At 37.5% G+C, this 24,078-nt stretch overlaps 2 protein-coding genes across 3 annotated transcripts in view; one reads left to right on the top strand and one right to left on the bottom strand.

The window, feature by feature from the left end:
* The window catches only part of LOC137283698 (rho GTPase-activating protein 24-like), a 33,764-nt gene extending 27,912 nt beyond the window's left edge, over window positions 1-5,852 (bottom strand). For both annotated transcript variants that reach the window (XM_067815355.1, XM_067815356.1), the window contains exon 1: window positions 5,609-5,852. The gene's annotated coding sequence lies outside the window, so the exon portion shown is untranslated. The remainder of the gene's footprint in view (window positions 1-5,608) is intronic.
* A 236-nt stretch (window positions 5,853-6,088) lies between these two features.
* The window catches only part of LOC137285053 (stress-activated protein kinase JNK-like), a 67,335-nt gene continuing 49,345 nt past the window's right edge, over window positions 6,089-24,078 (top strand). Inside the window, exons 1-2 of the mRNA XM_067817243.1 lie at window positions 6,089-6,227; window positions 10,953-11,166. Coding sequence (XP_067673344.1) covers window positions 11,051-11,166 — 116 coding nt within the window. The 5' untranslated portion in view covers window positions 6,089-6,227; window positions 10,953-11,050. The remainder of the gene's footprint in view (window positions 6,228-10,952; window positions 11,167-24,078) is intronic.

Raw genomic sequence — 24,078 nt, 5'->3', positions numbered from 1 at the left:
ATCCCAACTGCATAGATCGATGCTTGTGTTGTTGATCACTGTATTGTCCGAGCAAAACTCAATTATTTATCTACCAACACAGTATATCTGGATCATTGCTGAATCCAGTTTGAAACGACGACAAAAAAAACCCTGAAAATACACAAATTTGACAGACAAGATATCCATTGTGATTAAAATGCCTGGAGATTCAGAACAATAAAAAACATTAAGGGCTGCTGAATGACAGAAAAGGTAGTAGTTAAAACCATATGGTTTGGGGGCTTTGAGACAAACCATGGGGGTTCCAGTGTGTCCCTGTAGAAAATCATTCATAGATACCGGTTACATGAACCAGACGTGATACGTTCTAATGATGAAAATTAACCAAATTCACCAGTAAAGGTGTACACCAATCTTTAAAGAGAGTATACAACATGACCACTTTGAGTACACAACATCTGTGTGGCAGTTAACAAAACATCAAGTGAAACACTATCATAAAAACAATATTTGAATAATGCCCCAAAATATCACTTCCTTTGCACAACTTCTAAGAACACACACCGTTAGAAGTAGTAATTTGATGTCAGTGCCAGAAATCAAGTAAAACACTATCACAAAAACAATATTAAAAAAATACCCCAAAATGTCACTTCCTTTGCAAACAGGTTCCACCTTAAACTTCCAGGGAAGGTCTTCCTTGTGAATATTGTTCTATTGTTGAAACAAACCCATCAGTTTTTCCTCTTCTCCATAACACATAACAATGTTCATTGTATCCCTGAATTTCATGTGAGTGTTAGGAACAGTTGTAGGTGACAGATTACAGATGTAATCACTGAACCTAAATGTTGCTTAGATCCTGTGTACAAGATTTACATTTCAGTGAATTCCTCACATGACTGTGCATATCAACCAATTCAATTAAATAATCACCATTATTTGTGTACTTTGAAGAAGATCAAAGGCTTTGTTTTCATCATGATTTAAATCATTCAAATCTTTAACTTAATCATTAAACACTAGGATTGTTAGCATGCTAATTATAGATGTGACTTTTCTTGTCGTAAGAGTAGAATAATGGGATCCAGTGGTCAGGCTCTTGTCAACGGTTTTTGATTGCACAGATTCATGCTCGTGCTGTGGATCACAGGATTGTCTGATCCAGACGTGACTATTTACATACGAATGCCATATAGCTGGAATGCTGCCAAGAACGAAATAAAAGTAAACTCGCTCCCTCACTCAATCTTTATTTGTAATCACTGACTGGGGGTAGACTTACACAAGTCTATAAGGTAATAATTAATAGTTTAGATGAAAATTTCTACAAACACGTGAATACCAGACTGTACAGTCTGCTGATCTAGACTAGCCTCTTTGAAGCATAGAATTACTATACATCCATGGGATTAGCAGTCAGTACAGCCTTGGAGGAAGGCTCAGTGGGGGGTTGAGGGAAATAATGCCTGAACAGGACTTCAGTTATCAATGCATTACTGCATAACAGCAACACCGTTCATTTTGATAGAAGTCCCACATGGCTCAAATTATGTTGATGCCCTGTGAAATTTCAACTCACTTTGAGTGGCATACCACAGATACCCTACACAGTCAGCTGCATCATCACTTCACACTGTCCTCCCGAGCACCATGACACAAATGTTGAAAAGCCTCTGTCACTATTGACACTGATTTATGCTGATAGTATGTAGTTTTGTTTGTTTATTTATTAACATTACACTCAGCAATATTTCAGCTATTTGTAAATAATTCAATCTGAACCAAAATCCAATGATCAACAGTTTGAACATTAATCTATGCGATTTGGATACAATGACATGTGACAACCAAGACAGTGATTATGACCACCTGATCCAGTTAGTCTCCTCTTACAACAAGCATAGGTTCTGGAAGACCAGTTCTGACCAGATCATCAGGTTCTATATTTTCATGGACTAAGCATTAGTCTCGAACCCCAAGGACTTCCTGAAGAATCTGCCTCTGCATCCACTCAGACAGTAGGCATGTTGTACCTGGCTGCAAACATGTCATTGACTCTCTCAGAACAGCTGCCACATAGGTGTGCATGTGTTCCCATATAGACGCAGGGAGTGTTAGATGTGTTAAGGAAGGTGTGTCAAGTGCTTGTAAATTGTTGATTCCTTAGGCAATGAGTGATGTTAAGTGGAGGAAGGTCAATAGGTCAGTGGAATACTCATTCTTGGAAGGTTTCTTTAAACAAGGTATACAGCTGGACTTTGAAAGCTTGCACAATTTCTCAACCACAAGTTTGTGACAAACTTACACAGACTGCCTAACACACCAATTTGGGTTTACGTACATTTAGGTTTACACACTTACACACATTGCCTAACACACCAATTTGGGTTTACGTACATTTAGGTTTACACACTTACACACACTGCCTAACACACCAATTTGGGTTTACGTACATTTAGGTTTACACACTTACACACACTGCCTAACACACCAATTTGGGTTTACGTACATTTAGGTTTACACACTTACACACACTGCCTAACACACCAATTTGGGTTTACGTACATTTAGGTTTACACTTACACACACTGCCTAACACACCAATTTGGGTTTACGTACATTTAGGTTTACACACTTACACACACTGCCTAACACACCAATTTGGGTTTACGTACATTTAGGTTTACACACTTACACACACTGCCTAACACGCCAATTTGGGTTTACGTACATTTAGGTTTACACACTTACACACACTGCCTAACACGCCAATTTGGGTTTACGTACATTTAGGTTTACACACTTACACACACTGCCTAACACGCCAATTTGGGTTTACGTACATTTAGGTTTACAAACTTTCACACATTGCCTAAGACGCCAATTTGGGTTTACGTACATTTAGGTTTACACACTTACACACACTCCCTAACACGCCAATTTGGGTGTACGTACATTTAGGTTTACACACTTACACACACTGCCTAACACACCAATTCAGATGTAATTTATATTCAGTGGAATCTCTCCATTATGGACTGGTCTGGGACAGTTATTTGTCCAGATAGTAAAGCAGTCCAGATTTGACAACTTTTGTCAGTTAATATGTTTACTGCCACAGTGAGTTGCCTCCCTTTGACAACCAACAACTTGAATCGTTCTTTTTGTTCTTTACTTATGCTCAGTATATTACGAGCATTTATACTTTCATTGGAAACAGTCTGTTAACATGAATTGATTCTGCCTCTGTAAATTTCCATGTTATACATGTTTTTAGTCATTAAACATTGTGAACGAAAGAATAAGATATGCTTATTCAACAGATTGTGATTTTAGTCAGCTGTGACTGGATTACAAAGCATTATTTTCATAGCAAGTTGACTGTTGGGACTGTTATTTTCATCTGTAATCCGTAATTTAGAGAGGCTGGATTATAAAGCATGTTTTAATGAAAAATTAACTATATTTTTGCCAGGACTCTGAGAGTAAAGTAGAAGCTGTAAATACCGGCAACTGTCCAATCCGGCAAGTTGTCAACACTGGCATAAAATCTCAGTCCCGTCCATGGCTTGTACATTTATCATCAGCTCTACATTATGACACATTGTCTAAACTGGTTTATTTCTTCAGTCCCAATGAGTGCTGGTTTAGACAGCTTCTAGTGTATTCCAGATTCTGGAGTCTGGATGTGACAGATTCCATTGTACAAGATTACACATCCTAAGAAAAATTGGACAAAACGGAATATTTTGTTAGTGCTTCAAACATGCATTTATGGAATTGCTGATTGTTTTCATATCTTTGGTCAAAACAAATACTTCTTATGACAAAAGGCAAACCTACTCCACATGTATATATGTACACGTTTTTCTCAATTCAAGACTTCTGTCACATCACATTGTATGCGTTCAAATGTTCATGTCTCACTAAATAATTCACTAACATTATTCAAGGTTTAAATAATAAGCCATTGTACCTGCAGCATCCACATCAAACATTCATAATGAGTAAAATACAGTTGAACAGCAACCTCAACATATTTAAATGTTATGTAATATAATATAAGACATGGATAATAAATGATTATTAAGAAACTTAAGATTATAATTAATTTACTGTGTGATGTAACATGTAAACTTAATTATCAGTTATATATCTCTGTCTTGACAACTTGTACTTTAAATACAGGAATATCATAGAAACTAATGCACACGACCACACATCACAAATCCAAATATGAAAAGGTAACTTTAACCCTTGGCATCTTGAGCTCTGTTTGCTGATACAGACATCTGTTCAGTAAAAGTTGTCAAATGAAATCACTGCTACACTAAAGCCACTTACACATTCCATTTATATACTATCCCACGAATGCCATAGAAAATACACAGCCACAATATTTTTGGGGTCATAGTGTATTTTATGGATTTTCTTACCTTTTATGATATTTTACAGCATTAACTTTTTAATATAATATCTTTATAACAATGTGTCCTATATGTATTTAGTGTTTAGTAAGTCAATGTTGGCCAGACACTTTTATGAAGTGTGTAACACTTAGATAAAATATTTTCTTCTTCCTTCCTTCTTAGCACTATCAAAGCTTAAATTAACAGTAATTGCAGTAACCACTAATTAATTGACTTAAAAGCTATTAATTAGAGGATAACACTTAAAATCAAAGGTGTAAAGCCGGTTAATTAGGCACATCCAATTTAGCCATCAGATTTGCACTAATTCACTTTAACTGCAAATACTTAAAACATTACATTTAGCATCAGTGGTGTGAAACAGTTAATTAGGCACACCCAATTAAGTCATTACACTTATAGATTATTAGAACTGTAATTGGTGAGACAGTGAAATGACAAAATCCTACTGATCCCGTCAAAAACCATATAAAATAGATCTATTTTCATATGCTCTCTGATCCCACCATAAGTGGAATATATTTCTATCTGTCAGTTCTTTAATACTGGCCGATGCTTTCATAAATGTTACTGCTCTGTACTTAAAGTAAACCTTCAAATCTTTAGCAATCTAATATCAAACTTTGAACATATATAAGCATGTGCAGCACAAATGCAGCCAGGTGAAACACGTTTAAACATCCTGAATTCTGTTTATTCTGACATTATAGTAACACTCCAGAAGAAAACAATTTTTCTGGGAAACGTTAAGAGTGACAGTGTATTAACGAGAAAACACCCGTGCCCATGGCATAACGTCTATTACTAACCGCATACTTGTCACTTTTTGTGTTTGTGAAACTTTGAGATACATTTATTATGAAATGTCAACAAAAGTTCCTGAACCTGGTTTGTATAAACAATGACAATATGATCAGTGTTGAACCTTACAACATAGTTATACTTAATAACAGCTGATGCCCCGCCCACATGTTAGAAACAGGACGGAAGCTCTTGACAGCTGAAGAGTTCGACATGGTACAGCTCGTGTTCAGTGAAAAATGGGACAGGCTGTTAGTTATCATATCCTTTCCAAAACAGAAAAAATGCATTCATATCATCTCAACTGAGAGGAATAGATAAAATACAAATCAACCGATCAGCATGTCACACTTGAGGAAAGTTCTTTTAAAGTGTTACAGAAATGTTGTTACCTGTCAGTTTGTGAAGATAAATGCAGACTCCAAAGTTTTTCAACAGGTGCGAGGACTCCGAGCAAAAGCACTGTTTTGATGCATGTAAATCAAGATACAACTCCTGGAGATCTGAGACGGGACGACAACCTTCATTGTAGTGAAAAATGGGTATGCATCAACACCCTGTTCTCAGCGTATTAACTACATTGCTTCCGTCAGCTCATCCACCTCTTTCGTCGATTTGTGAACTCTTGTGTACAGTCAAACCATGACTGGTAAACCGAGGGCATATGCACGCAAAATGCTGACGTTTTACTCATAGTTTATAAATTTTGTGACCATTCGGGAACCCGGATGAATTTCTTCAACTGAAAGTACTAATTTGTCAATTAACGGCGAATCTTCATAACTCATTAATGACGCTTGATATAAATGTTTGAAAATCATTCTCCGTCGAACATAATCAAATCTCGTTCTTGACGATAATGAAAATTCCGCAATGTCTGCTGACGTCACAACCGAGTAAGCTATATCGAAGAGGAAGAGAACAGATCTAGGAAATTCCGGGCTGAATATACGAACAACAGTTCCGATCGCTCTATTTCAGGGTCTCGTGGATTCAACGTCTGTTTGTTTAGTAAGTCATCATTTGATGAAGGGTACAGTTGAAGTAACGGTACCGTTTTGCGGCGGGCACCTTGCGTCGTCGGGTGCCTTGACATGCTCACTAGAAGCCTACTTCCGTGAATCTTACCTCGAAAAATCTAGATAATCTATTTTTGTCTCTCACATTTTAAGAATATATTATGTTTTCGTGACCATTTTGATGTTCTGTGAATAATAGTTTTATGTACGTGTGTATTACCAGTCGATTACGTCGGTATGGCACCCTTGCAAATAGAGACCGGGAACGATTTGACAGTGTGACATCAGTTTTGTATACACTGGAATAGTATCACTTGTATTGATTATAAGGCATTAATCTAAAATGGAAACTGGTAGATATCGACAGAATATAAGCCATATCATGTCAGAAATAATTGATTGATGTTAATATATAAAATCTTATTTGTCTTAACAGTAGAATATCAGAGTTCAAAATGTTTATCCCTATGATTGTTCCTGTGAACCATAGAATGATGATGATGGCAAGTGTGTTTTCTCAAGGTATGATTGCTTAATACTGCCTATCCATTGAACTGAGAAAAGTATTTGAAAACGAATAGTATGAGGTGATGTCTACTAATATCAGTCATTATTAAAAGTTATTGTTTATCATGTTGATATGTCAGAATGTTCTGATCATAGACCCCTTTTTAGATGTCTTTTTCCATTTTTATTTTCTGCTTTTCACAGTAGAAATGGAAGGTGAGACCTTATCAATGGTTACTTCAAATTTATACTGGTGTTATGACACTCATGTAAGGTGTAATCTCAGATGCCTGTGTTTGGAAGCAATACATATTCACACTTGATAGATTGTTAACCATAAAGAATGTATTGGATAATTTCCAAAGCTTTCTGTGGACATCCTCATTTTGAATGATGGCAGTGTTAGCTCCCCCTGCCCCCCTCAATCAAATTATATTTTACATTAACATAAATCCAATGTGTTGCAGTTAAAATTTAATAGGTTAGTACCTTTCAACAATTCAGTCAGAAATTCTGTTTTTAATGTGTGCATTAAAAACCTAAAGAAAAATGTTAGGGTTATGAAGAAGAGTTTGTGTAAGGAGGATATCCTTTTCTTAGAACTACCCTGTTATCTTTTGTGATAAAATAGAGAATTTTCTTCCATCTGCTGTCTCCAATCTATGAGAAGAATTTTAGTTTTGAGAGAGTATTTGGTTCCTTGACAGCTATAACATGTTAGTAAATATTATGGTTCACTGGTAGTACGCCATACATGTGTGAGGAGTTGGGAACAAAGCATCACTGTGATGAACTTAGGATTTCTGATACAATCTGATTCAGAAATTTTCACAAACAATATTTATTTTGCAATGCTCAGATTCTCTTGTAATTCTATATATTACTCCAATATTTGATTAAATTATCTTATCATTCCAAATTTGGCCTGAATTTGTTTTTCATTCAACTCTGCATTGCATGTTTTGAATGATGGTAAGCCAGAGTTCATTTGTAAAACAAAAAATCCCAGTATCAGTTGTGTCTATTATTCTCTGGAGTAATTAATTTCTTACATCAAAATGTCTCATCAGTATTGAGGTCTTTTTGTATGATAGCAAGTCATTTTCTGCCAAACAGTAGTGGAAGTTGTCATTGTAGTAAACAAGAAATATAAGTATTATTTTGCCTTTATTTCATGTTATGTGTAGTGTGGGATGGGTGGGGGAAGGAGCTGTTTCACAGTGACACTGACTGTGCTCCGATATACCCTATATACCCTATATACCCTATATACCCTATATACCCTATATACCCTATATATATGTGCAATATACTGGTAATACTATGTGGTCCTTGATATCTTAAAGACATCGCGACCATACGGCTGGAATATTGCAGATATCTTAAAGACATCGCGACCATACGGCTGGAATATTGCAGATATCTTAAAGACATCGCGACCATACGGCTGGAATATTGCAGATATCTTAAAGACATCGCGACCATACGGCTGGAATATTGCAGATATCTTAAAGACATCGCGACCATACGGCTGGAATATTGCAGATATCTTAAAGACATCGCGACCATACGGCTGGAATATTGCAGATATCTTAAAGACATCGCAACCATACGGCTGGAATATTGCAGATATCTTAAAGACATCGCGACCATACGGCTGGAATATTGCAGATATCTTAAAGACATCGCGACCATACGGCTGGAATATTGCAGATATCTTAAAGACATCGCGACCATACGGCTGGAATATTGCAGATATCTTAAAGACATCGCGACCATACGGCTGGAATATTGCAGATATCTTAAAGACATCGCGACCATACGGCTGGAATATTGCAGATATCTTAAAGACATCGCGACCATACGGCTGGAATATTGCAGATATCTTAAAGACATCGCGACCATACGGCTGGAATATTGCAGATATCTTAAAGACATCGCGACCATACGGCTGGAATATTGCAGATATCTTAAAGACATCGCGACCATACGGCTGGAATATTGCAGATATCTTAAAGACATCGCGACCATACGGCTGGAATATTGCAGATATCTTAAAGACATCGCGACTATACAGCTGGAATATTGCAGATATCTTAAAGACACCTCTGCCATATATCAGTAATCTTGCGGAGTGCTGTGTTAAATAACGACCATTGACCATTCACAAGAAAAAAATGATGTAGAATGAAATATTATTTCACCACGTGGTACTTAAGAATACTTTTGGAGGTTTCGTGTGTGACCAAGAATTCTTTGGATCACTTAAAAGGAGTAAGGTTTATTTGTACATCTTCTTTCACTAATATCCAACTGAACTCTTAAACGGATGTTCTGACTGGTGGGATGGAGGTGTATATATGACTAGTTGTTAGGAGCTGTTTGTACTATAGGTTGTCTGGGCCTTTCTGTTGATCTTGAATTTGTATCCCAGATTATTAATTATTATTATTATTATTATGTTGCCTCCTAATTTTGAACCAGTGAACTTTATCAGGGTTATAAGCTCCTGAGCTACATTGGCCATTTCTTCCTGATTTTCTCCGGAATAATGTTCAAAGCTACTTTAATCCCTACTCTTCAATTCTGTTTTTGTGGCTTCCTCCAAATGAATCGTCATTCAATATGTCACTCAAAAAAGTAATCAGTGCAGGTTGTCATCATGAAATATTGGCAAGTGATTCATGTTAAGGTGTCCTCCATATATTTTGATGTGGTCACTGGTCTTAATATTCATACCCTTGTGTCTTTTCTTTGTATCTCGGTGCACAAATAAACAGCTCAGGAATAAATCGAATACCATATTTGTGCAACTGTTGTAAACTTGTAGATAATTTTAGCAGCCTGAGGCATTCATATCATAAACAGATGACATGAGATTAATGCTGGTGCAATAACCCAATTCATGACTATCTAACGAGATGTCAGACTGTTATGGGGTATTCACTTAGGTTCATGGTTCACAGGGACATTTGGATGAAGCTCTGGTATGAAGACATATGGATCTGTGTCATAATTGCATTGAGTTAGACACTTGGGGTTAATCAAGGTGTGTTTGTGAATTATTGATGTGATAAGGTGTGTAATTAACGTCATTGAATATACAAGGTAACAACTTTCATCCCTTTGGAGGATATTGGACCAGTGTGTAGAGTTACGAGTCTAGTGGATCTGTTTTTATATTGTTAATTAAGATGGGGTGTACGATTTGTGATAGATGAAATTATAATGACATTCTTTGGACCACACCGATTTCAATATATTCTTAGATATGGATGGAATTGAAAACGATTCCTTTTAAGAAGATTTGAAATGTTGAATGGTAACATGAAAACACATACTATCATGTAACCATGCTTTTGAAAAAATTACCTTTACTGAATGTTCAGATATGGATTTTAAGTTAGAGTTTCATGCCCTTGTGACTTTGAAATTAAGATTTTTGCCCTCAAGTCTTTCTACATAACCCCTTAGTGTTTGAGACCCGTGAAGGTACGGAATTGAATAGGCCTTCAGCAGCCTATGCTTGTCATAAAAGGCGATTATGCTTGTAGTAAGAGTCAACTAACAGGAGGTCAGGCTCGCTAACTTGGTTGACACGTCATATTTTCCCCATCATGCAGATCGATGCTTATGCTGTTGATCACTGGATTATCTGGTCCAGACGTAATTATTTACAGACCACTGCCATATAGCAGGAATGTTGCTAAGTGCGGCACAAAACTAAACTCAATCACTCACCTTTGTGTTTGAAATATGAATGTTTGGAGAAAACTATTTGCTTATCAACAAGGGTTGGGACGGGTAACCTGGACATCCGGGATGGGTGGGTAATGACTTGGACTTGGGTACCCATCTCAGTACCCAGATCCTTTATGATCATTTGACTAATAAAAAAACAATGTAATGTGTTATTCTTTCATGAGTAAAATTCTTTTATGTTGTCTTTGAAGTTTAAGAAATTATTTACAGTGATCTGTTTTGGATATGAAGAACTCAAAATTCTATCCCCCACAGGTGAAGAATATACTTATATTTATTACTGACTTGTAGTCAGGAATTAATATATCGGGTATCTGGGTAGGGTAGGATAATAAGGAATGGTGTACCTGGGTAGAAGATTTGGACCTGTCCCAACCCTACTGTGAATCCCAGGAAGTTGCTATACCCTTGTTATGATGTATGTGTTTAATCTGTGATTATTTTGCAGGTGTGCCTACTGCTCGTCTCAATGGAGTAAAGTAAACCCTGGTCTTCCCTGTATCCCATGGCTGTGTAGCTCCACAGTGATACCACAGCACAGTCGTAATGAACAAGCACCCCAACCAGTTCTACACGGTGGAGGTGGGGGACTCAACCTTCACCATACTCAAACGTTATCAGAATCTCAGACCAATTGGTTCCGGTGCTCAAGGAATAGTATGGTGAGTGTCTACTGATTTTGTGTGGAGGAGAGGAGACAACCCTGATTGATCTGGGTTGGTGGAATATGCCTGTCGTCACTCAAAAGGGTGTTGAAAAGGGGCATCCTGTATAATCAGGGTGTATAGAACACATGCCAAATATCCCTTCAAGGAGTTGGGGACAGGATGATCAGTTTTACCTAAATAGATAAAATCACAGTTTGACCACACTGTAAGGAGTTTTCAGAAGGGGTACCCTGTTTAAGCTGGGTGGATAGAACACATAAAATGGTCACACAGTAAGGATGTAGCAGAAGAGGCATCATGTTTAAACAGGGGAGGACTCAACAAAGAGATTCAATCACACTGCAACGAGTTGGCACTAGGGGTATCCTGTTTAAAGGGGTGGACGGAACATACAGAGATTCATCACACTGTAAGGAGTTGGCAGAAGGGGGTATCCTGTTTTAACAGGGGTGGATACAACACAAAGGTTTATAACACTGCAAGAAGTTGGCAGTCGGGGTATCCTGCTTGAAGGGGTGGACTGAAAAAGAGATTCATCACACTGTAAGGGGTTGACGGAAGGGGTATCCTGTTTAAAAGGGTGGACAGAACACACAGAGATTCATCACACTGTGATGAGTGGACAGTATGGGTACCAGTATCCTGTTAATACAAGGGATGGACAAAACACAGTCTGACCATTTAATCTGATCTATTCAGGACATCCACATGTATCTTTATCTGTAATGTAGAGACATCTGGTGGCTCAGTTGGTAAAGGCACCACAATTTGCAGTGAGGAGTTACCTTCCTTGAGAATGCCAGACACCTATGAGTTTGAATGCTGGTTGAATGCTATGTCAGTGTGTCAGACCTGTATCACCTCTCACATCAAGCTACCCACTGTGATTTAACTTGAATACTTACTAAAGTGTCTTTTAACCCAACTCACTCAAATGTGATACTGGTATTTAATAGTATGTATGTGGAAGTTTGGCTATTGAGGACATCTTCAACATTGAAAAAAACATAAACTCATAAGAAGTGGACGCCCATGGATTAGAGTATTTTTGAGTGAAGATGCAGGATCAGTTAATTTCTGGACTGGACTAATTGTGAATATATTCATCACACAAACCCGCCATCCTTGGGAATCAGGATGGACATTAGGCACCTATATTTTCTCTGCAGGTGGAGTAAGTCAAGAACTGCCACTGAAATCAGTGGTCTCACAATGCGTTAAGTCCATTTCTGGTATCCCCTGCCTTGATATTGCCGGAATATTGCTAAAAGCGACACGAAAGCTCTCTTCTTTTTTTCTTCTCTCTCTCTCTCTCTCTCTCTCTCTCTCTCTCTCTCTCTCTCTCTCTCTCTCTCTCTCTCTCTCTCTCTCTCTCTCTCTCTCTCTCTCTCTCTCTCTCTCTCTCTCTCTCTCTCTCTCTCTCTCTCTCATGGAACCATTCACAACCATGTGTCAGAGTTGATGTCGCCATCATAGTTTCTCTTATCACTTACCTGATAAAAATTTCTGTTACTTACGAGCGCAGTTTGGTGAAACAGCTAGTATTAGTGTTGCATCACTCAGTACTGAGAGAGCTGCAATGTCCTACTGGTACCAGGTGTGTTATTGATAAAACTGCGATGGCAATGAACAAAACTGGTGATAAGGGATGTACCATGCCTGAAGAGTTGGATAAGCACCTGCTATTACTTTCCTTATAGCCAGGAAAGCAAGTGACATCAAGTACTGCCCATTTGATGACTAGGGGTCGTATCAAAAGTTAGATGTCAGGTAATTCTGAAAGTGTGTTAGGCCTGAAGGTGATGTTTTTCCTCTGTGGTACATGAGTTCCTATGCTAGGTGTCTACAGGGAGGCATCATGTTTGGACATTTGCTGTTTGTTATCCTATATCATTTATCACACATCACAAGCACTTATTTGAACTCTTGGCTATTATTATCAACCCATCAGTCATTGTGTCTTGGCCTAATGTATTAATACTGATTAGTAAACTGTATATAGGGGCAAGGTCAAAACTAGTCTTGTGTCTTTGTATTGACAAAGTTGTTTTCAGTTGAATTTCTAATGCACTTTGTAAATGATACGACTGTGATCACTTGGCTGTTACTTAGTCACTGTCAGTGTTAATAACCGTCAGACCAGACAGACTCCATTTTTTAACAGTGTGGAAGTGATGTTGATGAGTACAATTCCTGCTGTCTCTAAACTTCTCACTCACACATTTATGAAACAATTATCTCACTGTCATATACTCACCCATCTTCCCATGTATTTATTCACTGATTTTCTCATGCATGAACTCTTTCATCTCCATGTACATTAACTCATCTATCTTGTGCATTACCTCAAGCATCTTCTTGTGCATTATCCCACTCATCTTTTCCTTGAATTTACTCCACCATTTTTTCACATGTGCGTCACAGTTAGGACTGCAACAATTCACCCACACATTGATTTGATTCAGTTTTTGATATTGGCCCCTCGATTCAATAATTTTTTATTTGATTCTTCGCACAAGTGAAAACATTATTTCATTTACCTCTCAGAATCGGTTTTTTCGCTGCAATCCATTGTCAACTTGGCAATGTCTGCTAACAACAATTCTCACTGGATAATTAGCTTGGCACCAACCAATTATTTTGGATGAATTGAACCAAATTGTTGCAGCCCAAGTCACAATTCTGCAGAAATAATGAGACGGAGAAGAACAATGCATGTTGTAAGAGGTGACTAACAGGACTGGTTGGTCAGACTCGTTGACTTTGTTGATGCATGTCATCAGAACCCAAGTGCATAGACAAGTGGTCATGATGTCAATCACAGTTTCTTCTGGTTGGTTTTATACTGATTACCACCATTAGAATAAGAGCGATTGGTAGACTAGTTGCTGAAGCGGTCACTCATCACTGAAGGCCGGGGTTTGATTCCTAACATGTGTGAAGCCCATTCTGATATGCCCCACCATGATAATTTGATATTGCTGGAATATTGCTAAAAACCGCTTAAAACTAAGTTCACTCACTCACTCATCATTGGAATATTGATGATGGTATTAAACAAGCATCCACTCACCCACCAACCCACCCACCCTTCAACTCACTCAATGGATGGAGCTGTCAGCTCGTCCCTTCTATCAGTGATGCTGACTTGGCCTAATTACCTGTGGTGGTCTGTGAGTAGCCATGTGTAGAACTGGATGAGGCATGTGCAGGCACACACACTTGCCAGGATCAGACAACAAGTCAACATGAGAAATACGGAATACACTGTCCTCCATTGTTTATCAGCAGCTTAATGAAAACTGTCCCTGTTGATGTCTTTTAGAGCTTTCTTCGCATCAGTGTCACTGTTCGTTTTAGTGATTTATGAGAGAGTGCAGGACATAAATCACGTCTGTAAGTGGTCTCAAGGGCCCAATGTTTCGCAATAATTGTTCTCTGTTACACACTGCAGTCAACAATATTAGGAGTAAAATAAAGAATCATTTGCTCAGAACCAATTGACCTGTGAAGATGTGGGTTAAAATGTATCTTCAGTAACCTATGCTTGATGTTAGACGCTTCTAATGCTGACTTTGTTGACACATGTCAACGATTGTCAGTCATACAGACTGATGTTCATGCTGTTGATCACTGGATTGTCTGGTGCAGATTTTATAATATACAGACTTACCCCATATACCTGGAATATTGCTGAGAGTGGGGTAAAACTAAACTCACTCAGATCCAACTGTAGAATACCAAAATAATGGCAAACAAAAACTTACTCTTCAACACTGTTTGGTAATTATAAAAGTGACTTTGCAGTTTAGATATGTAAACAAATTGTGTTGTGTGATAGATGATGTGAATTCCCTTGGCAGATTAGAAAGGAAACTAGAGTAATTTCTGGTCAGGTTACATTGTGACGTTCTGACTAATATGGGCATGAAGTTAAACCTAAACTGGTTATGAGGTGTTTGTTAATGCAGTAATCAGGTTATGTCAGATTTTGTGTCTAGAAAATATACCTCTTGATTATTTATACCAGGGAAGTTCTTGAACATGTCTGTACCATACATTTAATGATAGAGGACAGTGTGTCATCTTGAACATGTCTGTACCATACATTTAATGATTGAGGACAGTGTGTCATCTTGAACATATCTGTACCATACATTTAATGATGGAGGACAGTGTGTCATCTTGAACATATCTGTACCATGCATTTAATGATAGAGGACATTGTGTCATCTTGAACATATCTGTACCATACATTTAATGATTGAGGACAATGTGTCATCTTGAACATATCTGTACCATGCATTTAATGATTTAGGACAGTGTGTCATCTTGAACATATCTGTACCATGCATTTAATGATAGAGGACATTGTGTCATCTTGAACATATCTGTACCATACATTTAATGATAGAGGACAGTGTGTCATCTTGAACATATCTGTACCATACATTTAATGATTGAGGACAGTGTGTCATCTTGAACATATCTGTACCATGCATTTAATGATTGAGGACAATGTGTCATCATTACCATGTCAATGGATCTGATGCCCTTTCAAAAGTTTCCTAGTCAGAAAAATATTTGAGCTGTTAGTTGTGTTCCAAGGATTGAAAATAGTCGAAAACTGATCGGAAAAGGATTAAAATTAACCTAAGTTAACTTATCCTCAGTACTTTTTGTTACACTCCACTACTGAGTCCAACAAAGTCTTATGGGAGGTCGCGTCAGGTAACCTTTGAAATTGACCAATCAGAACACAGCTTACCAACTCGCGAAAGTGGACATTCGCACATACCTTTTGAATTTTATATCTCAAAAAGGTTCGTACCCAAACGATTCTCAATGCTATTTAGCATATGCTTGCTCGCGGGTGATGCAAACGGCGTACGTGCAACCATGACAACGGTGAGTAAACAGTTGCTGAAAATAGTGTTTTTGGCAATATTCAAGGATGTTATCTTGCAGAAATATTAGCTAATGGTAACCATGTCAGCAGAAACCCCAAAGCGTATATACTGCAGGTCAAATAACTATGTTATATGCAGATTTTTGTTTGTGGAGAGACCTGTGTCAGTGACCTAAATATTTTGAAAGTCCCTCCGATCCCTAAATAGTAGCCGTTGTCTGATTGGTTAAATCTATTTTACCATTTTGCGTTTGACTGGACGGTCATTGGTCGCTCAAAGGTTACCTGACGCGACCTTCTACTAGGTTTTGTTAGACTCAGTGGTGGAGTGTAACGAAATACACTGAGACTATGTTTACTTAGACTGAAAATAACTATCGATTGTAAAAACATATTTTTATTAATAAGAATTTATTGGTTTTATTATAACACCCCTGAATGAAGTAAACTAACCATTAAATGTGACAAATATTCACAAACACATGCTCATCAGCCTAAAGCATTATATTCACAGTTTCATAGTCATCACGGTAGTAAATATTAATGTAACTATAATCCACAACAACATTGTTGTTTGCTAGAGGCACATGCATTTGCAACACATTTTTCTACAGACAGATCCATTTAAACAAAGTTGTATCTACAGGCAGATCCATTTTGGCAGCATTGTTGTTTCTAGAGGCAGATCCATTTTAGCAACATTGTTGTTTCTAGAGGCAGATCCATTTAGCAACATTGTTGTTTCTAGAGGCAGAGTGATTGTAGTGTTTTCTAGAGGCAGATGCATTACAATAACACTGTTGTTTATTTAACAACACTTTTGTTTTATTGACATACAATCACCACTGTCCTAATGACTGTATATGAGAATCCCTATAACCCAGTAACCTGGTGGCCTGTCCAGGAATCCAGTGTGAATGCTGCTGTTTGTGCTGATCTCCCTGCTCATTAGATGATGGATGCGTGCCCTATGAACTGTGTGATGTATCACAAGATTATCCCCAGACACTGATAGGTGTTATTAATTGATTTCTTACCCAACAAGGCACACCTCTTGCCTCCTTGAAAGGACTGGCTCAGTTTTGGCTATTTTATATTTGACAAAGTGTGGTAATTAGAAAGAATGTGTTTGTTTTTCAGAATTGGGTACTAGTGAAATTATTCCTTCCTAAGAGAGAAATGACACTTTCTCATAGTTATGCTAGTGGGATTGTTCTTCACTCGCTTTATCCTGGTTTCCAAACGGTTGACTTAGTAATAATCTTTTTTTAACTGTGTTTTGGAGTATTTATAGCAGTGTATCCTCCTTCCTTTTAATGAAAACAATTCAGAGGTTATTTGTGACAGAGGAACAACATCTGTTAGGAAATGTACTAACACCCTGATGAGTGAAGGGTCAACATGGCTGCAGTGATTTTCTCTTGAATTATCACCCACTGGGCTCTGGTCTGTGGAAGTGCTTGCTCATCATGCTGGAAACCTGGGTTTGATTCCATTCAAAGTATGAAACCCATTCTTTTCATTCTTTATCAATCACTAACTTACTTTCAAAGATGCTTCGGTGAAAGATCAAAGCCGCCGACAATACTTTATCAGACGATAATGTCCACTTTTTGCATTATGTCACAATGTGTTGACGTCACTGCACTATTCCAATCTGCCCCCTTGTAATCGAACTTTTTTGGGTTATGTCACAATGTAATCGACGTCACGATTGATGTCAGCTGCCATCGCCTTTTACAGCCTCCCACGGTAAACTGCTTCGTTGCATACTGTTTCTTGGTTTGCAGTTGCAACACACAGCTAGCATCACTGGTGGAAACATTACATTTATGTTTTCCGAAGGATAAAATGTCTCATAGTTTGTCTCAAAATTTTACAGAGACACGGTAATGTTTGCAATGTTTACATTACCAAAATGCAGTCGTGGAATGTCACATGACTAGTCACTTCAGCTGAATGTACTGATCTAAACTTTAGTTGGTTGTAGAATTGAAACGGTCATATTGCCTTGTATGGTTTAAGAGAATCACAGATGTAATTAAAATGATCTAGAGAAGATATTTAACCCGAACATAAACTCGCTTGGTTGACACATGTCATTGGTTCACAATTGTGCAGATCGATGCTCATGTTGTTGGTCACTGGATTGTCTGGTCCAGAGTCGATTATTTACATTCGGCTGCCATACAGCTGGAATATTGCTGAGTGCGGCGTAAAACTAAACTCACTCAGTCACTAACTTACTATACACACATTAGATTGGATCTTTTGTCACTGAACCTATTTTTAGATTTCTTAGCTGGCTAAGCGGTTAAAGTGTTTGCTCTTCACGAGGATGACACAGGTTCGATTCCCCACATATACTGGACAAAAAAAAAATATATATATATATATATGTAAATTTTGAAATTATGAATTATGATCAATCTACTCATTGACACCCTGATAAAATATCAAATCATGAATATACCAATATCCCTAACTTATTTTGTCCAGTATATGTAGAAGCCTATTTCTGGTGTTCCTCCCTGTGATATTGCTGGAATATAATATTGTTAAAAGTGCCATAAAACTTACTCATTTAAGTCTCCAAAGTTTAGAGACATATATAGAATGTATGGACTGTACCTGTCAATAAAATGATGTTACATGTATATTTACATGGTTTAAATTTAGGCAAAATAGGAATTAGTCTTATTTTTCTCTCTTAAGTGTCTTAGTACTCTACATCAAAAGAATTTATACTGACAAGTAATATGTGTTTTTGATATATGGAATACCAGAAATAGTGTTGTACAGAATATGTCAATAGATTATTACAGTCACACTGCGTTATTGCAGCTGTGCTCAGAGTCACCCAGTCCCAGAATGATTAAATAATACAGTAATTCGGCTGCACAGTGTAGCTAATTTCCCTCCTCTTTGATAAAGGAAGTGATTATGCATGTTATAAATATCTTTGTCTATACCGAATGCCTGTAAATTGATGGGTGCTGTCAAATTTTGAAGCAAACAAGGACAAGTGGATGTTTATGTTGCAGATGGTTGCATTGGTGCCAGATTTTCTACCAAGGACTTGTCATTTTGTCAAATTTACTATCTTGATCCTACAAAGGGCTTCGGTTTGCTCCGATTTGTTAACATTCTGGTTTGGAATGTGTTTTCAGTTGAAATGTTTGAACTTATCATTATCTCTTGACAATGTGCTTTTATCAAACTTTTTCAAAATACATAATTGTGTTTATCATTTCATGGCTGTCCCTACTACTTGGAATCGGAAACCAAATCCACTATTGATTATCAGAGGACTTATGGTGAACGATTGTCAATAATAATAAAAATATTTACATTTTGAATATAATTACCTGCTTTAAGGGCTTTTCCCCAGATTTTTCTAACTAATGCTTTATATAACTAATACTGTCATCCAATAAACGCTTTCACTTACTCTTTCACTCACTCAATCACTGCCCACCCCTGTCAGTTTCCACACCACTCCTTCGTCAACTGCGTAATGAATCGTGACAGTATTATTACAGCTTCATAATATCAGTCTAATATCAAACTAACTGCAAATTTACCATATTTGATTGGGTATTGATGAAATACATGTCATCCAATTATGGTTTTGTTCTAGGTAAATGCCAGCCAATCACATAGCATGACATTTCATTTCATGTTCTGCAGCGATAATCCATTTCTTGTCAATATTCAGTTGATAATTTTGCAATAAGTTTTTAAAGACATCTCTACACAGTAATACAATGCAGTTTGTCCCGGGACCAAAATTTCCAAAGCAAAAATGTTTTCCTTTTGAACCCGGTCTAAGCAGACGGTCATGGGCATTGCTCTCTCTCATGCATGCTATATTGTGTTTGTCATCTATTTATAGCCATTGTTCTATTGTAGAGTTCATCAGTATCTGAGGACGTTCTCCGATTATAGATTTTTCCAAGCTCCCATTGTAGGGCGATCAGAAACAGAAAGGGTTTTCAAGTGGGTCTGCAGTAGGCCAGCTTAACGGCTGTCTCTGTGACAATGCAATATTCAAAAGGCAGCTAGTGTATGCTGTCCCGTTATATCGACTTTGAGTCAAGTCTGTTATTTCATGTTGGATGGTTGCGTACAGAGTAAATAGGAGTTACGAGAATGTTGGTGATTCAGGAAAGGTGTGCTGATTGGATGTTGGTTTAGGGAGTGGTGATTGATATTTTTATATATCTCTTTGATTTGATTATTGTATATAATTGTGATAGACGTGGAATATTTGTGGTCATCTCTTATATATCAAACTCTTAAGTGATCTTTGTGCAAACGTGGGACACTGGTTTACAGACTAGTAAAGGCTTTCGTCTTGTGATCGTAACAACAGCTTTCCACTTTCATGGCCTAGCTAAAGACTCACTTATACAGAGAAGCATTCAATCTGTAACTGTTGCTTCTGTTGGGTTCTAGTGCTCTATAAATGTTTCTGTAAATATATATATTTAGAAAGTCAACAAATGAGGCAACGATTAACTCAATAAATGAGTTAAATTTAAGTACACTATTTCACTTTTACCCCAACATGAATTTCCTAGCTTTTCAAGTTGAAATTCCCTTCTTTTATTTGTTTAAATCTTAATGATGTTCAACATATCTGTTCCACTCAAACTAATTATTACTTTCAAGGAAAGTTCCTTGTGATTCAGTGACATAGAAATAGTTTTTCAGAATATGTCACCAAGCTGCCATTTCCTGCTTGTCCCATCAGGCCTTAGTATTGGTTCCCAGTAGTCATGATCATTAGGGGCTGCCAGATGGATCAGAAAGTCTGGCTTCATTAATTGGTTAATTGTGTGCCATAGTAATCCAGAGGCTTGGATCACTGCTTACAAAATCAACCAATAGATTGACTGACAAGACTCAATTGTTTACATGTTACTATCATATTACTGTGCTATTAGCGAATGCTGCATTAAACAGAATCAAGCCTGATCTTTGGGCCTTCAAAGCGATTGTAGGGAGTGAGTGAATTTAGTTTTACGCTGCTTCTAGCAATATTCCAGCAATATCATGATGGGTGACACAAGAAATAGGCCCATGTGTGGAATGGAACCCGGTATACAGCATGACGAGTGAACACTTTAACCACTAGGCTACCCAACCACCCCTAATGCTAGGGATATGATTGCTAGAAACTTGTGTTAATATATATAGGAGTTATCGTCCCCAGTAACCAATTTTGTGCAAGTGGGCCCTGATTTTTAACTCTCTTGGTGCTTATTGTGAGCCTACTTGATTAAGGTGGTGTAGAGTACAGTACTGCTTAATACTTTTGTATCGGATACTTGAAGAGATGATGTTTTGAAAATGTTTCAGTATTCAAATGTAACACTGAGCAATCAGCAGAATATATCACAAAAGGTAATACAGACAGACTCTTTATTAGAGATAAGAAATATCCTTGACTGATTAGACAAATTTACAAAAATGGTCAGTATTCTAAAACCTAAGGAATAAAGCCTTCAATTGAAGATCAGTTGTTAGGTGAATATGACATCTGCGTTGGAACGATAGATTCAGTTGCTTGTAATACACTCAGCACAGTCTTGTACATCGCAGTATTTTGCTTTTTATGTGTCTTTGAATTGATTTCATGCATGTAGGCTGATCTTTTAAGTGAGACTGAGAGATCATGAAATGAACATGAGTTAAGAGAGTCTGGTTGAGCCTATTTCTGTGTCAAACTGTGGGAGAGTGACCCCATTCCACTGCACAATCCTAGGTTATTGTTTATCGGCCAATGATCAATAGTCGAAGCGTTCATCGCCACACTTTATGAAGCTTTTACCTTGCGGCGAACATCACCATGGCATGAATCAATAGCAGCAAGTCTGGAGTGGACGAACATCTCCTGAATGTATTCCTACACCCCTTGGGGAACTATATCTCCGTCAGGGAGATGTATTAGATGGTGGCACTAAGCTTTTTACACACTTGTAGCCTTATTGACTGCTGCAAACATGCTACTGCACAAGAAACAGACTCATCACTGAGTGAGAACCCAGCACCATGACAGACAAAGTTGGGCGGGCGGCATCTAATGTTTAGCGGGTTTCAAATCTAATCGCATCTTGCATTAAACTATCTGAGAGGTTTACAAGGTCTTTGTGGGGTGATGCATGCTCAAGGTTACAGCTTTTAACTTAAAATACAATAAATCCTTAGCTCCTCGGGCCAAAAGGATAGATTTGGTGAGGTTTTCGTCAGTACAGGCGTTGTTAGGATTCCACATGGTCGTTGCCCTTTCATGCATTTAGCTCATCAAGCTATCACTTGTTGCATCCATGGAGTCTTACTTGTATTTCAAGCTGGGCTGGTTTAATGATTTTGCGGGTAAAATTTACAAGAAACCTTGCAAGACATTGGATGATCAAGAATTGTAGTCATTATTGGAAAAAGTGTGTGCAATTGTGTGGGCCGAGAACTTGGTTATTATGGAACTAATTTGAATTATTCTTTGTCTGAATTTGTCGTGTTTCATTAACATTTGAACAAATGTTTTAGAACGTGAGTTGGTTGAAAAAGTGTGTTGTTACATATGTGCAAAATAAATAAAATGAAGTATGCATTTTTTGCGTAGCAATTTGACTAATCAAAATTATTTCTTATGATTACACAGGATGGAAACTTTCATTTCATGGAGGATTGAACTTCTTTTTGAAAACTGAATCCTTAAAAATAGTGATTTGCTAAATTGTAATGAAACCTCAACACTCTATGCTGAGCTAAGTTACAAAGGTATCTTTTTGATGGAAATTACATATTCTGAATTTTGTGATTGAATATTTTAAAACCAAATTGTGTCTCTGTCCCCAGTGTAACCTGACTTCTCCCTTTGCATTTTTTCATACCCTGTTTTGCATTTTTCATGGCCTATTTTGCATTTTCATGAACATGAAAAATTGTGAAATATCTGGGAAACCTGTTGTGGAATCTTGATCTGTGAGTCTGTCTACCATTCAGAGTCATCTCTCTGAATTAAGAGCCACACATAATCTATACATCAAACTTAAAAAGTATTTTGCAAATAATTTTCATTGATCCTGGTTTGTGTGACCCAGCACCAGCTGTCGTGGAAGCAGTGTTTATTGATGTCAAAAAAATCATCAGCTAATGATGTGTGGTGATGAAATCTGCGGAGCCTTCTCCGCAAGACTTTCTATAATCTTCATCATTTCCATTATATGGTTCTCTTCTCGACATTTGGCTTAAGTGCAGTGTTCAAGTTTAGCACTTAATTTTCACTTTTATGTTGTATTTTATTTCATTTTTACTGACAAAGTGTAAAGATTATGAGATTCCGGTCCTTTCATGGTTAATAGATTTAAAAGGAATCAGATTAACAAGAGAAATTGTAAATATGTTTAAGAAGGCGATGGTTAAGAAACAGATCTGTTATTTAATGAAATGTTTTCATACCCTGCTTCATTAGATAGCCTTGTGGTTTTGCCTCAGGATGTGTTTATAAAAGCTGGTAAAAAAGGATTAGAAGCACCAGAATCCCTAATCAGTAGTGGGGTACCTTTTGTGATATATGTATATATTTACTGGAAGAAAAAATGTCAGGTGGGTCATTGTGTATCAGGTTGGTCATAACATTATCCGATATGACGACCGCATTGTCTGAAATGATGCCCACACTTTCAGATATGACAACCACGTTATCTGACATGGCACCATTATTGTCTGACATGATGCCAACATGGTCTGATCGGACACCCAGATTGTCTGACATTGCACCCACATGGTCTGACATGACAACCGCATGTTCTGACATGACACCCTCATGGTCTGCCTTGACAACCACAGAGTCTGGCATGACACCAACAGTGTCTGACATGACAACCACATGTTCTGACATGACACCCACATGGTCTGACATGATACGGTTATGGTCTGACATGACACCCATATCTTCTTACATGACACCAACATTTTCTGACATGACA

Source organism: Haliotis asinina, chromosome 5 (genome assembly GCF_037392515.1).
Source record: "Haliotis asinina isolate JCU_RB_2024 chromosome 5, JCU_Hal_asi_v2, whole genome shotgun sequence".
Lineage (NCBI taxonomy): Eukaryota > Metazoa > Mollusca > Gastropoda > Lepetellida > Haliotidae > Haliotis > Haliotis asinina.
The sequence above is the reverse complement of the archived record's forward strand: the minus strand, read 5'-3'. Positions and strand labels throughout refer to the sequence as shown.